This window comes from Vombatus ursinus, unplaced genomic scaffold (assembly GCF_900497805.2).
Source record: "Vombatus ursinus unplaced genomic scaffold, bare-nosed wombat genome assembly UNPS02014798.1, whole genome shotgun sequence".
NCBI lineage: Eukaryota > Metazoa > Chordata > Mammalia > Diprotodontia > Vombatidae > Vombatus > Vombatus ursinus.
Window position 1 is genome coordinate 36,662,042 of NW_020954576.1, and position 16,945 is coordinate 36,678,986.

The 16,945-nt window shown below is 35.0% G+C and overlaps 1 protein-coding gene across 1 annotated transcript in view; it reads right to left on the bottom strand.

Annotated features, from left to right (window-relative positions):
- Nucleotides 1-406: 406 nt before the first annotated feature.
- KCTD3 (potassium channel tetramerization domain containing 3) overlaps nucleotides 407-16,945 on the bottom strand; it is a 71,481-nt gene continuing 54,942 nt past the window's right edge. The window contains exons 16-18 of the mRNA XM_027871887.1: nucleotides 3,123-3,307; nucleotides 2,906-3,044; nucleotides 407-2,125 (exon numbers count right to left, since the gene is read on the bottom strand). Of these exons, the coding sequence (XP_027727688.1) occupies nucleotides 1,567-2,125; nucleotides 2,906-3,044; nucleotides 3,123-3,307 (883 nt within the window). The 3' untranslated portion in view covers nucleotides 407-1,566. The remainder of the gene's footprint in view (nucleotides 2,126-2,905; nucleotides 3,045-3,122; nucleotides 3,308-16,945) is intronic.

Here is a 16,945-nt window from a genome sequence, read left to right on the forward strand (position 1 = left end):
GTAGACTGCTGCACAAAATACTGCTGTGGTGCTGGGTAGTGCAGTATTCACTGCGCCACCTAGCTTCCCCTAAATTGTTCCTTCTTGGGCAACCACAGCCTATTTTACCCCCACCCCCACCAATTGAACCTAAACTCCTTAGGGAAAAGAGCTGTCTGCTTTTCTGTCTTAGGCATTTAGACTAATGCTTGGTACATCCATTAATAATTTCAACATTATAACTGAATTTATAGTATGAAAATATAATTATGCTTACCTCATTCCTTTCTCCTCAGTATGTCCGATGTGCTAGGAGAAAGTTCAAGATAGGAAGAAGAAAAGCAGTAAAGGCAATGGACAAGAAACATGAGCTCTTAACTAAGAGATGGCTGTACATTTATTTAACTTTTATTTAACTTGATATTCAAACTTCATGAGAAAACACCAACAACATGGTAACCTTCAAAGAATTTATTTGTACTTCACATATCAACTATATTGGAATTTTAATAAGCATAGCATCCTGAAACAAATGCTTAAAATCTTTTAAATTTACAGTTGCCATATTTGTAAATACCTGAAATCATGTTAAGGAAAATGAAGAAATCACTATAAATTATCCTTCTTTGTACTTTTTAACATGACAACAAATATATGCAAAATAATATTTTTTTTTCAGCAACTAAAAGCATTAACTCAATATTCAGAATCACAGTGTCATAAACTAATAAAATAACTAAGGTAAAAGTCTCTTAGCTTTATTAGATTTGGGGAGAAAATAACCATGGTGAGTTTATAAACAAGACAGAAAAAATAAGTAGAACTTTCCCACATGAGTACAAAAAGGTTCCCTTGAGTTAGTTTTCATGTTTCATCAAACCTGAAACAAAACAATGACTAAAAGTAACTCCAAATTACTGTAAATCATAAACACAGCTCTAAAGAGCTTTTAGGTGGACTTTGAGTGTTCATTATTTGTAGTACAAATAAAGGTCCAACTTAAGGTCCTCCCACCACCAAGACACAAATATCCCTTTAAAAGAAGTTCCACATGCTGGGCTGTATTATTTGACATCACAAGTGTTTAATAATTAGAATATCACTGTAATATTTTTTCACATACATAGCACCTTTCAAGTAAGGATCTCAAAGTACTTTTCAGACACTAGACAGATTAGGAAACAAGGGTCACCAAAAAACTGTGACATGCCCAAAATTTCAATACAAATTAATGGTAAAATGACTAGAAGATCAAGGTCTGCCGACTTCCACTCCTTATCTTAGCAAGCCACTGTTCTCTTAAATATTGAATTTTGTTTCTGCACAATGACATACATAAAATTGGACTCGAGCTTTTCAAATGTCCCTGTTTATTGTGTTGTTAAATCCAAAGAGTTACTAAGCAATATGAAAAACATGGCTAACAACCACCTTGCTCCAGTTAATCCCTTCTCTTAAAAAGATACTGAAATGAAACCCATTGTAAGTTGTAAAGTTTTAGTGTAAAAATTAACAACATTGAAATCCAGTTAAATTAACTTTCATCAATATTCAATCACATAATTGTTCATACTGGCTAGTGTTTTCTCATAAGCTATAATCCTGACCAGAAGAATCACTTTTCTTATGCCGTGGAGATGGGGTGGTCTTTGTAGGTGATGGTGATGCTGTACCAGGTGAGTCAGTCCCTCCATCTGAAGTACTTGGTGATGATGCCAGGTGAGGAACTTTCTTTCTTCCAAGGAACCCTCCCCCTTCAAACCCACCTTTCTTCTTCATCTCTACTTTGCTTTCAATTTCATCCTCACATCCTCTTTTCTTGGTTTCTGCCCAACTTTCACCTACTTTCTGAGCTTCAATTCCACCATCCAATTCTCTTGAAGTTTTTGCTTCTGTTCCAGGAGACTTTTTTTCAGAGATATTGCACTCCCCCGCTGCCCACTTCATTTCTCCCTGTACTGGGCAGAGATTATTTTCAGGGACTTTTTCCACTGAGTTTCGGTTCAAATTAAAATTTTGGAAGTCTTTGTAACTGTGAAAGCTCTCAGTCCTCCTTGCCCTTGCTAACAAAGGACTTTCTCTATAAGGTCTCACTGACCCATAAGTAGCTGCTTCATGGATGGTTTCATGATGCTGAAGTTGAAGGCTGAAATAGATTTAAAGCAAAAAACCCCTGTACATTTCAAGACTATTTCTATGACTTTAGGCACATATATTTATCACCAATTAAACATGTATAGTGTCATTCATGGTCAAGCCAATCTATTTCAAAGATGTGAAATATTTGGGAAGAAAACTCTTTGAAGCCATCATAAAACTGAGCTCACATCTATTAGATGGGAAAGTACTTGAGAATGAGTACCATGTCTTACCTATAGTTTGAATTTCCCCCCAGTGCTTTGTGCAGTACTCTCCATTGGTCTGATGAATGAACACGTTTTTTCCCCAAATTTCTGGATTTTTTCATTATGTAGCTTAAAAGACTTAATGAAAACTATTATCACTTTATAAATGGGAAATACAGCTCAAGAGAAAATGCAAGCCAGATTTTACTTTCCATTAATAAATGTTTCACTGGGACAATTCAGGAAGAAAATAAAAATAAGATGAATCCCTTATTCTTACTCCCAACACTCCTAAACGTTGACAAATTTTTGTTTTTTTCCCCAAACTTCTATGGCAGGAATGTTTTAAGAGAATGACTTTGTAAAAATATGCTATTAAACTGGGTAACAATTTACAAGAAAAGCTGGATGGGAAAATTTAGTTGTCTCTAAAAAGTACATACTAAATTAAGAAAATCATGAAGTCTGAATACCTTTAAAAATATGCTTATGCTATTTCCTAGAAAAGATATGAAAAATCAACATTCAGATCCCTTTGTCTAAACAGCATTTAATTTGCATGTTTCATACACATGACCTACCTAGAACCTGATTCACGCAGGCGACTATGCTGAACTACAGAAGCCGCTGGGCTGATATTAGGAGTAGCGCATCTTGATGTGCTCAGGTCACACTGATCCAGTAATTTAAGCAGCTCCTCTTCAGTCGGACCCCCTACATCTGAGGGAAACAATAATTCGTTAGTAATCCTTTGGTTAGTACCTCATACGAGTGAACAGTTTCCATATAGCAACCTACCCTTATCTTCACTTTTATTAACTATATCCATGGCAGTAGTTAAATCCCACATTTGAATGCTGCCATTTGCATGTCCAGTGAATAAATAACGTCGTGGCCTTGAGCCCATCCTACTGGATCCTTCACACTCTCTCACAGTAAATGATGAAATTGTGGTGCAATCAACAGCTTGGATCTCACATATTCTGAAAAAATATTATATATAACTGTAATTTTCAGGGTGTCATATTTTACTCCAAAACACATTATGAAGCAGAAATTCACATTGCAATACCACTGCAACTGACACTCTAAAAAGAAAAAAAAAGCAAAAATGTAAAGGGAATACAAGAACTATAAAAACTATCACTAGAATTAAGAGGGGTTGGGAAAGGCATCCTGTAGAGGGTGGAATTTCAGTTGGGACTTAATACATCAGAAGGCAAAGTTGAAGTGGGAGAGCATTCCAGGCACAAGGAATAAGCTAGAATAAATTCTTGGAGCTGAAGGATGGAACGTCTTGTTTGTGGAACAGCCAGGAGGCCAGTGTCAATGGATCAGAGAATATGTGGCAGGGAGAAAGGTATAAGAAGACTAGAAAAGTAGGAGGGGTAGGTTATGAAGGGGTGGGCTCTGAATTTTACCACAAATGGATTTTGTGTTTGATCTGAGAGGCAACAGGGAGCCACTGGAGTTTTGAATAGAGGTAGTAACATGGCAGGACCATATCAGCTACCAAATTTTACCTTTTTTCTACTCACAAAGCCAGTATCTTAACTGAAGCATTCATCACCTTTCATCTCAACTACTGTAATATCCTCCTAAGTAGTCTATCACTCAAGCCTCTCCCCAAACCAATCTACCTTCTACCTTCTACAAAGCTACCAAAATGATTTTTTCCTAAAGCACAGGTCTGACACTAACTCAGTATACTCCTAATAGTTCCCTATTGACCGCAAATCACTATAAACTTTTTTGCATTTAAAGTTCTTCCCATCCTATCTTTTCTGCTTCATTAGATATTACTCCCCACATAGGTCAACCCCTTTTCCACTGGGTATCCTTCATGCCTGGAATATACTTCTTCCTCATTTGTTTTCTGGAATCACTGAAATTCCTGGTTTCCTTCAAGATTCTGTTCAGGTGCCACTTACTGAACAAGGTATTAACAGGTCCCTCCCAGTTGGTACTGCCTTCTCTCTGAGGTTATCTTGTATCTGATTTGTCTGTTTTGCAATACCAATATGTATACATACTGTCTCCCCCATTATATTGCAAGCTCCTTCAGAGCAAGGACTGTTTCATTTTTGTTTTATTATCTCCAGGGCAGTGTCTGATCATGAATTCCTGATTTAATGATTAATTACACTAATTTATAAAACACTTGGCACCATGCTAAGTACTTGGGATACACAGAAAGGCAAAAGACAGCCCTCGCTCTCAAGAAGCTCATACTCTAATGAGGAAGACAACATGCAAACAACATATATAGAATAAATTGAAGATAATCAACAGATGGGCAACTAGGTGGCACAATGGATAGAGTGCCAGGTCTGGAGTCAAGAAGACTCATCTTCTTGAGTATTCTCAGATACTTGCTAGCTGTGTGACCCTGGGCAAATCACTTAACCCTCTTTGCCTCAGTTCCTCATCTGTAAAATGAGCTGGAGAAAGAAATGGCAAAGCACTCTAATATCTTTGCCAAGAAAACCCCAAATGGGCTCGCAGAGTTGGACACAACTGAAAACAATAAACAACAACAATCGACAGAGGGAAAGGACTAGCTTTAAGGGGAATAGGAAAAGATATTTTTTAAAGGGTGAAGTTTTAGTTGGAACTTGAAGCGAAGGAGGAGAGATTTCCAGGCTTGCGTAACAGCCAATAAAAATACAGTCAGGAGATGGAGTATCTTGTGTGAGGATCAGTATTCTGAACTCTTTAACACAGCCTAAGAGCAACATTAACTTGATTGCCCTATTCCTCTGTGGACTCACTGTTGTAATCTACAGTAAACCACAGGCCCTAGTCTTCACCCTCGGAGTTCAAAGCCGCCTTGTCTCATCCTGGAACATCCTTCTGTAACGTCTGCCTTCCCACATTGGTGACTTCTTCCTGAAGTCTCCATTTTGTGTAGGAGCACAGGCCAGCCTTCAGAATTCCCCTCCCAAACTTGTTCCTAGCTTTCAGACTTCAAAACTATTTCCCGCCCACTTTTCACTTCTTTTTTTGTGTTGTCTTCCTCCATTAGAGTATGAGATCCTTCAGGGCAGAAACTTGAGGGAATTTAGTAAGCTCTTCTTTTCATCACTTTTCATCAAGTTTCCTTCTTTTCATCACTGATACTCCCAGATCTTTTTTCAGATTGACACATCTCCCTCATTTTGTAGTCACTGGATAAGGATCTCAAATTTTTTTTCTTTTAACATGGCACAATTTGGTTCTCCAAGTGTTCCTAAACCGAAGAATTTCACATTAATTTAGCCATGCTATGTCATCAAACTCCTTCCAACAACAAAAACGTCACAAAGGTGAGGGACATGAACAAGTTCAAACAACCAAACATCAAGTATTTATAATGTGCCTCTTGCATACCTACCATTTTACTTGTGACTATGGGGGGTAGGGTACAAAAGTAACATGAGATACAGTTCCTATGTTTGAAAAACTCATCATTTAATCATAAAAATAGTTAAAAAAATAAGTCAAAGAATTACCCTGCAGAAAGAAAGAAAAGCAATACACCTGGCCCAAATGAAATCACAGAATAATTCTCTTAAATTTTCTAAGAACAAAAAAACTAATTACAAAGGATACATAAAGATGGAAGATTGCCCAATATATTTTGGGATGCAAATGTAGAAGTGATTTTTAAATCAGATAAAAATTACACTAAAAATAAAACTACAGATAATTTTTGCCAATATAGGTACAAAAATACTAAATAAGATACTATCTAATAAAATAGAGAATACCATAAATGGATTATGCCACAATTAACTTCCCATAGTTGGGACATGCCAATATGATAAAAATGATATCACTAAACTGATTAATTTAGTCAATGTCATGTCAATCAAACAACTAAAGGATTGTTATGGAGAGCTATAAAAAATAACAAAATTCATTTGAAGAAGGAAAAAAAAATTTTCAAAGGAAACAATGAAAAAAAGTGGGAAGGGGCTAGAAGTATAAGATATCAAAAAATGCCATAAAATAGCAAGCATTAAACTAGTTTAAAAAATTGCAATCAATGGAACAAAGTAGGTACACAGCACATAGCAACAAATATAGCAGCATAGGGTCAAAAAAAAAAAAGACTAACTACTAAGACTCATTATTCTCCAAAAATTGCTGGGAAAACTAGAAAGCACTTGGTAGTAATTAGGGTTATCATGAGATTCCACATTATATATGACAGTAAGTTCTGTGACCTAGACATAAAAAGTTACATCATAAATAAATAAGAGTAAGGAAGAGAATACCTTTCATAGCTATGGAGAGGGGAAGAGTTCATACCAGGACAAGGAATAGAAAAGATCATAGAAGATAAAATGGACAATTTTTACTATATATCAATGCAATTAAATTTAGAAGGAAAATAATTAACAGTTAAATGGGGGATATATTTGTAGACAGCTTCTCTGATAAAAAGGCTTTGCTGTATAAGGAATAGATTCAAATATGTAAACATAAGAGTCATTCTTCAGGTGAGAAATGGTCAGAATATAAATATGCAGTTCTCAATGGAAGAAATACAAGCAATCAAGAGCAACATTGAAAAATGCTCCAAATCACTAATAATTTAGTGAATTGCAAATTAAAATTCTGAGATTCGCTCTTACACACGTCAGACTGGCAAAGATGATGTTTCAGAGAAACCAAGGTTGTATGAACTGATATAAAATGAAGTTAGCAGAATCAGAAGGGAAAAAAGCATTATAAAGGAAAACAATTTTTAAAAATTTAAGTGGTGATGTTTACCCTGACAAAGAGAAGACTGGGGAGAGGCACAACAGCTGTCTGTTACGGTGAAGCATAATTAGACTTGTCCTACAATAATCCCTAAGGACAGAAGTAGAAGCAGTGGGTAGACAACTCGGAGAGTCAGATTGTGACTGCGTTTAAGGAATAATATCCTAGGGCAGTTAGGTGGTGCAGTGAATAGAGCAACGGCCCTGGATTCAGGAGAACCTGAGTTCAAATCTGGCCTCAGACACATAACACTTACTAGCTGTGTGACCCTGGGCAAGTCACTTAACCCCAATTGCCTCGAAAAACAAACAAACACACACACAAACAAAAAAATGACTTTGAGGAATAATATCCTAACAATTGAAGCTTTCTAAAAACTACATGAGTTGCCTGAAGGAGGTAATGGGTTTCCTCTTTGCTAAACTTCTGTGTAAATGATTGATACACTGTAGAAAGGATTTTTGTTCAGGTACACGTTGAAGCTGTCAGTTTCTCAAGTCTCTTCCAACTATGTGCTTCTATTAAACACCTACTACATACAAGGTGAGGACACAGAAAGAAAAAGTATTTTTTCACAAGGAGCTTGTATTCTAATAGGTCATGGAGTTTAGTTATATTGCTTTTTGTAGCTTTTAAAATGACTATACAGAATATGGAAAGTGTAGTGTAACCAACAGATTTCATCTTTTCACTATTTGTAATTCCATGATCTAGGTTCATTCTACTGTTGTTGTACAATCGTTTCTGACTCTCTGTGGCACCCATTTGGAGTTTTCTTGGCAAAGATACTAGAGTGATTTGCCATTTTCTTCTACAGCTCACTTCACAGATGAGGAAACTGAGGCAAACAGGATTAAGTGACTTTGACTAGGGTCATACAGCTAGTAAGTGTCTGAGGCCAGATTTGAACTCAGGAAGATCAGTCTTGGTCTGGCACTCCATCCACTCAACTGTGCCACTTGGCTGCCCTTTTATTCTATTGTACCAAAGTCATTTTATGTCTATCTGTAGTTATTTTTCTTTTTTACAAAACCCTTGCAAACTCACTCTTGATTATTCTGATCTAATATCAAACTTGTTTCATGATAGCTCTTTTTCTCTTTGCACTAATTTCTCCAAAGGATTACATACACACCCCCACTTGTTAATTTCATGAACACAGATATTCCCAAAGTAACACAAATGTAAATTTTGTAACTTAATTGTGTTATCATACAGAAGGACTGGTTGATTATGGCATAGTACTGTCATTTGTATTTACAAAAAGGGAATAGAGAAGAGAAACAAATTAGAGTTGAATAGGGATTTGAATTGCTGCTTTGTTAGAATATGTTCTAATATAACACCAATTTTTAATGAACATTTGGCAACTTCACTGAAAAAGCACAAAATATTAAATCACAAAGATTTATATTTATCGGGATAACAATTTGTCCTCCAACTACATTTTAAGCTCTTAATACTATTTTGTTAAAAAAAGAAAAAAAAGACAAGCTGTCAAAAGATAAACTTACATTCTAGGAAACTGTACACTCTTGATTAATCCCTTTAATAGTTGCTTATGATTGCCTTTTAAGAACTTTGACATAAGAAAGATTGATTATCTAATGGAGTTTTATTCATTACAAGATTAACTAGACTACAGATTAAAGATAAGGAAATCAGTGAATTTCTATTGAAAACTGCAGTAAGAGCTAATAGTTTTAATACCAAAATCATTATTTTCTAAAGGACTATTAATAGTCTTATTTGCAGCTACTGGTTTGAAAGCTAAATGAATTACATGGGTGGGACAGAGAGAAGGAAAAATTTTGGCATATTAGAGGAAATAAAAGATTTTCATATTTACAAAAATCTGCTTCATTAAAGGAGCTGAATTTTTCTTTCAGGTTTCATTAAAATAGAATCAGTTGTTTCAGAATGTCAAACTACATTGCATGAGTTCCTGGGAGGCAGCATGCACCCAGAATGGAGGAGGAAAGGGCATAGAAAATGACAGTCGGCAATGAGAAGGCATTACCATGGGAAGAATAATCATGGAAGGGGCCTTTTGCAATTTGGGACAAAGAGTAACCTCTACCACATGAGACTGTTTCCGTCTGATACTGTAACAGTTATTCCTAAGATTGAGATGCCTTAGAAAAAGGACAAGGCAAGAGTTACAAAGGCAATAGTACTGAAATCCGGTAAAAGCATTAACCCCATGAGTGACAGAGAGAATTAAAGAGAAAAAAAAAAGGCATTGCCCACAGATCAGAAAATAAAAATCAGTAAAGTCTGAAAAGGAAGAGAAATAATGAGGACAAATTAAAAGAAAACTATTTTGGAACTGGGTGGTGCAAAAGAAAATTACTAAGATTCAAAAAGTTGAGGGAAATAGATAAAAAATATTTAACAATAGTCACATTCCAAGAAATAGCTATTCTGATTACAAGCACGCAAGAAAGATTTCTTTGAATTTATGAGAATGAATTTGCATTTCGCACATCTCAAGCAGCTAACTATTACAAATGTGCCAACATGTAGTGATCTTCCCAGCTGAATGGTTGGTACACAATCATTATGTTCTCTCAAAATATTAGTGATTTGCCAATATATAATACTGATAATCTTGTGCATCATCCCTCCCTAAAACATAGTGTTAAAGTGACTCTCCTCTCAACCTCCCTTACTTCCTCTGTCTCATCTTTATACAGGTCAAATTTGTTCTTGTGGAAGTGATATAATCTGCATTATTTTCATTCATTTCTTTTGTCTTCTAGGGTTCTTTTGGGTTTGTTTGGGGTTTTTTTGCATTAATCATTCAATTAAATTGTGTATTGATTATGGGTTAAATGGGTACTGATTTTGAGATTCTGGAATGAATAAAAATATATCCTATCAAAATTCATTTTAATCACATTTTTGATCACCCTACAGAGGAACTTTTTAGGCACAAATTGCCCTTATAAAACTGTGGAAGGCTTTAACTCCGTAACTGAATGAGGAAAGAGAAAGGGACCAGGGGCTCTTCCTCGGGTAAAATCAGAGTCAAGATCTGAAATACAGTGACCACACATCTCCTCAGATCACATCAGCTTGGAAAAACTTGCAGACCCCCAGAACCAGCTCTGAAAACACAGCAGCATGAAAAAGCCTGTAGCTTAGTACATTGTTTCCCACCCCAACATAAGCAGAAGCCATCTTTAATGTAAAGTTCAAAGTCAAGAAATAGGCTGGAAAAATGAGCAAAAAACTACTACCGTGGCAGGGAAGACCAAGGTATGAAGTTAGAAAACAACGTGAAAAACAGTTACTAGCAAAACCTTAAAAAAAAAATACTAATTGAACCCAAGACTAACAAGAATTCCTGGAAGAGTTAATGATAGATAAAAATGGTAGAGGAAAAATTGGGGAAAAAAAATGAGTGGTACAAGAAAATTATGAAAAGAGAATTGACAGCTTGATAAATGAGGCACAAAAAATACTCAAGAAAAGTAATACCTTAAAAAACAGAATTGGCTTACTGGTAAAAGACCCACAAAAATTTAATGAAAAAATAATTCTGAACTGGGTAGGTGAAAGCTAATGATTCCATGAGACATCCAGAAAAAATAAAGTCAAAAGAATGGGAAAAAAGGAGGAAAATGTGAAATCTCATTGGAAAAAAATAGCAGACTTTGAAAGAGCCTAGACATCATATTTCAAGAAATTATTAAAAAAAAAAAAGCTGCCCTGATATCATAGAGTGAGAGGGTTAAAATAAAAACTGAAAGAATCCACTGACTGCTTTCTGAAAGAGATCCCAAAACAAAACCTCCCAAGAATATTATAGCCAAATTCCAGGGCTCCCAGGTCAAGGAGAAAACACTGCAAGCAGCCAGAAAGAAACAATTCAAATATCATGGAGCCACAATCAGGATCACGTAAGATTTAGCAGCTTATAAGTTAAAGGAATGGAGGACTTGGAATATGATATTCCAGGCAAAAGATTACATCCAAGAATAAGCCACCCAGCAAAACTGAGTATAATCCGTCAGAGAAGGAGGGGGGGAAGAAAAGGATATTTAATGAAATACAGGACTTTCAAGCATTCCTGATGAAAAGATGAGAGCTAAATAGGAAATCTGACATTCAAACACAAGACCTAAGAGAAGCATAAAAAGGTAAACATGAAAGAGCAATCATAAAAGACTCAATGAAGTTAAACTGTTTACATTCTTATATAGGAAGATGATACATGTAACTCCTAAGAATTTTACCATTATTAGGGCAGTTAGAAAGAGTCTGCATAGACAGAAGGCATGAATGTGAGTTAATTATATTGGGGTGATCTCCAAAAAAAGAATGTAGGAGTAAGAAAGAGGGATGCAATGCACTAAGGGAGAGGTAGAATGGGGCAAATTTTCTCACATAAAGGAGGCATGCAAGGAGGAGCTTTTATTGTGGCGAGGAAAATAGGAGGGTGACAGGAAATGTTTGAACCTCACTCTCATTCAGAATTGGTTCAAAGAGGGAAGACTATATAAACATACTCAGTTGGGGATAAGAGATATAGACAGGGGAGATTCTAAGGGGGAGGCAGTGGTCAGAAACAAGATAGACTACTGAAAAAGGAAGAGAATATGAAACTCAGAATTTAAAAAGAAAAATGTTTTTAAAAAGGGAAAAAATAAAAGAGAAAGGGGATTAAAAAAATAAGTTGAGGATGCCACTAAGGTTGAGAGCCTTGTGACTGGGAGGATGGTAGTATCCTGAACATAAGCAAGTTCAAAAGAAGGAAGTCCTCAACTGGGAGGACGGTGTGAAGTTCTGTCAGAGGCTTGAAGAGAGACAAGATTTGAAAAAACCACTACGATGTGTAGGATAGCAAATCTATTAAGGAGTTGTATGAAAATTTGCCTTGCTCTGGTGAGAACACAGTGAATATTATGTAACATAAATCTTAGTGAACCCAATCAACACAATTTTGTAATTCTTCTCCAGTTCTGTTCAGCAGCATGCAAATAGTAGCTATATAGGATAATGATGGGAGCAATTAAAGGTTGGGTTTTGGTAAGACATGACAGGGAGCAAGTGATGTAGTGAATTAAAAAAAAACTAGAATAGCAATCATGTTATCAGATAAATCACAATGTCAATAGGAATAGGATAAACAGATAAATAGGAAAGAGATAAATAGGAAAGCTGTATCATGGTTAAAGAAAGCAGAGACAACAAAACAATAAACACTAAACAAATAAACCAAATTATTCTTTCCTCCATTAGACTTTAAGCTCCTTGAAAGTGGGGATTATATTTTAACTTTCTCTGTATTTCCAGTACTTACTACAATGTCTATCACATAGTAGGCACTTAAAATGCTTGTTGACTTACTGAAATGGCACAGCATCTAATTTCATAAAAGAATAGCTAAATGAATTACCAAAATATGAATATCATAACACCTTTAGAGTAGAAATTGTTACCGTTCCTCTCTTAGAGCTATACAAATCTAACAGATAGATAAACAATACAGAACTGAACAAACTACTGGAGACTGTAAAACTGGAAGACTAGCAACATATTTTGTGAATGGGAACATTAAAGAACATACATATTTTTCAGCATTATGTAGGGCCTTTGGGGAGGGGGGGAAGATCATGTGTGTCATAGAGAAATTACAAATAAATGCAAAGAAAATTAAATGAATCCTTTGGAGACCATAACACAATAAAATGATGATAAAGTGAACATGAGCAAAGGTAGACATAAATGGATATTTAATAATAATAACCTAAAAATAAATGGGTAGGACAAAAAATCATTAAAATTAATATGTAATTATTAATATTAGTAATAATGATGATGCAACATTTATACCACTTAGAACATATAACAAAATGGAAAGAGAGGATTAATAAAATATGCTGCCTAAAAATTCAGGAAGTTTAAAAAAACTCAGTAAGATAAAAGGAGATCGGTTAGAAAATACAACAGCAAAACTTGAGAATAGATTTTAGAAAAATATAAAATAATTAATGGAACAAAAAATAGATATCATAAATGACCCAATGATAAGAGATTAAACTTAATTAGCTACAAAGGAACCACCAAAAAAAAAAATTCAGTTGGATTTGGAGTTGGTATTACACAAATTATTCTCAAAAACCTGAGAGGGAAAACACTCTTTCGAATTCTTTTCGAAAGAAATGGAGTCCTAAAACCAAAACTAGGGAAGGATAAAGCAAAGGAAGACAACTATTTAACAATATCACTAATGAATACTGATTCAAAATTTTAAACAGAATCCTTGCCAAAAGACTATAGCGATATATTTTTTTTAATCTCACTATGATCAAACTGGTTATGCTAATATTGTGAGGATGGTTCCACTCTAGAAAAAACAACTGTCATAATTATGTTAAAACTAAAAAATAATTCAAAATCATGCAATTATATCAATAGATTAAAAAAAGCCTTTGGAAAAGTACAACACTTATTTATGCTAAAATAAAATACCTATAAACCATAGGCATAGGTCATTTAATATGATAAAAAGTTATATATCTAAAACCAAAAGCTAATATTAAATGCAATAGGCAAACACTAGAAGTTTTTCTGAAGAATAAGAGTAAAACAAGGAAGCTTCATTTCTATACTGTTATTTGACATAGTTGTAGAATTGCAAATGATAGTAAGAAGAGAAATAAATTAAAGACAAAGCAGAGATAGAAATGTCACGATGACATGATACTTAGAATCAACAACAACAAAAAAATTGAGATAATTAATAGTTTTTATATTCTGCTCTGGTTCAGGTTCTCATTACCTCTCACTCTTACTACTGCACTAGTCTCTTCATTGGTTCTCCATGATTCATCTCTCCCTACCCCAACCCACCTTCTACACACCTGTCAAACTAATTTTCCTAGGTCTCAGATTTGGCAATATCACCCACCTTAACTCAAATTCTAGTAGTTCCCTATTAACTCTACAATCAAATATAAACTTATTAGATAATCGGATCAAAGATCCAGACCTGAAGAGACCTTATAAATCATCTAGTCCAATACTCTCATTTTTATAGATGAGGAAACTAAGGTTAAGTGACTGATTGACCATTGAGGCAGTAAATAGAGGCAGGATTTTAACTCAGGTCCTATGACTAGGTTCAGGGATTTTTCCACTGTGCCATTCACTTCTCTTTATGGCATTTAACCTCTTCACAACCTTGTCCTATCTCTGGTTCCTGCCTTACTGCACATTCTCCCCCTCCATGCATTCTATGATCCATCTAAACTGGTTCCCTTCACTGTTTCCAACATGCCACACCCTATCTCTATGATTTTTATTGGTACTCTCTCATGCCTGGAATGCATAACTTCCTCACCTCAACATCTTGAAATCCCTGGTTTCCTTCAAGATACAACTCTAATCACTATCTCATTTTAAAGTTCTTTCCTAATTCACCTCTCTATGATTACCTTCTCCTCTCCCCTCACCCACAAGTTGTCTTGTGTGAAAGACATGAGATTTTGAGTTGTCCACTCACAAAAGAAAGAGTTAGGGACCACGACTGAGGACTGACACAGATAATTAACTTGGCCCAGTTTCAGTGGGAGTTTAAAAATGAGGAAATGGAACCCAAGAAGCACTACAGCAGTAGTCTCTGCTGGTTTTAAGGTAAACATCTGATTTCTTTCTAAAAAATAACAAACAAACAAAAACCTAGTTGATGACTTTAGCTGGGACAGAAGCTGCAACAACAAAGACAATAGCTAAACGACAGAACTATATGCCTAATTCATAGAGGAACAGAGTGAAAATATCATGAAAAGACATCAAAGATCCTATAAAACTAAAGATGTGTTATCCTTCTTGTTTGTATTCTATTGATGGTGTACAGGTTGGTAGGAATATACATCCTAGGTCGTTTGGGGAACGCTCTAACATAAATCCTCTTATTACACTACTCTAGTAAATAAAAGCCAACAGTTTCCTCTGGTTATCCAATGAAAGGTAAACATCACTGACATGTTTACCTTTCCTGGGAAACAGTTTTAAAACAGAGGACCACAGAATGCCTAGAATGGTTATCCTCCAATAAGGGGAAACCTACTTGTAAATGTAAGTTGGAAAGGGGGAAGGGTATAGCTCAAATGGTCACTACAATGTTATATATTTGCATGTGCTTTACTTTCTTCCTATTAGAATATAAACTCCTTGTGGGCAGTGAATGTTTTCCTAATGTCTTTTTATCTCCAGCCCCAGTTACAATGCCTGATATACAGTAGCCACTCAATACAAAAATACAAAAAAAGAATATTAAAAATGGAAGTCTTATTCAAAAGAACTATAAAATGCATAAAATATCTGGGAATCACTATACCAAGGCACACTTAAAAGAATGATAATGGAGGAGGTTACCTCCTTACAGAAGGCAGGACTTGAATTGAATCTTGAAGAAAATCAGGCATTTCAAGAGATGAGGGTGAAGAAGATATGCATTTCTCACATGAGAGAGTGCCAGGGCAAAGCATGGAGAAGGGAGAATTGATGTTTGTCATGCTGTAAACAAGCAAGGGAGTCAATCTGGCTGGATCACAGAGTGTATGGAGTGGGAGTAATGTGCAATGCTCATGGCTGGGCATCACCAATGTAATAAAAATCAAAATACTACCCAAATTAATTTACAGATATAATGCCAGACCATTCAAACTAACAAGGAGATACTTTCATAATGCTAGACAAAAATAACATTTATTATAAGACGAACAAAAATTCTACTCTCAAGGAGAATAATGCAAAAGAGTGGGAAAGAAAGGGATCAGACATCAAATTATTTTACATTATTTAACCATCAAAAATTACTGGATCAATCAAAAATGAGAAACAACAAAACTAAAAAAAATACAGTGTTGGATATATTCAAGAACACAAATTACCTGCAGAAGAACTCCCTATTAGACAAGAACTGCTGGGAAAATCGGAAAAGTCTGGCAGAAATTATATTTGGGTAAACATCTTATAAGCCTTGCCACAATAAGCTCGCGTGTGTGTATTTTTTAAGGTCACAGGATAAAACAAAAATCAGGACAAACTAAATGCAGTACATTTCACCAACATATCTGTGATGAAACAAAGGACAGAGGCTTTCACAAAAGATAAAAAAGATGAAAATGTAAAGCTTTTGTTATCATTTATTTCTGTTAAATGCCAGCTATTCAAGAGATAAAATAATCAGCCTAAATATGTAAAACCTTAACAGAGTATCACTAAAGAAAATTAACAAAGAGTTCTCAAAAGAATAATGTAAAGCCATTACCGACCATATGGAAAGATTGTTTCAAATCACTCATAAGAAAAATGCAAATTAAAACAACTGATATTTTATCTCAAACCCAGAAAATTGGCAAAGACAAAAAAAAATGGGAATAGTAAATTCTGGAATGGCTGTAGAGGGGACTACAAATATATTCTCTGTAAAACTGTGAATTGGTCCAAACATTTGGAAGCTATTCAGAATTACAGGAAAAAAAAAGTAATGTCATTAATTTCTCCTTGATCCAAATATGGCCCACTGATAGACATAAACATCCAGAGGTAAGATATACCTAGAAGAGTTCTTCTCTTATAACATATGTATAGCAATATTTTTTTTGTAGTAACAAAGAAATGGAAAAAAGTGGGTTCCCATCGACTATGGAATGGCTAACACACTGAAGTACCTAAATATAACATTACTATGAGAAACAATGAATATTATGACTACAGAAAAGGATGGGAACCTACATAAAATGAGATAGAGTAAAATAAAGAGAATTAGGAAAACAATACACTCAATGACTACAAAGATGTAAAAGAATAGCACAACAACAACAAAAAACTAAAGCTGAATGTTGTGTAATTAC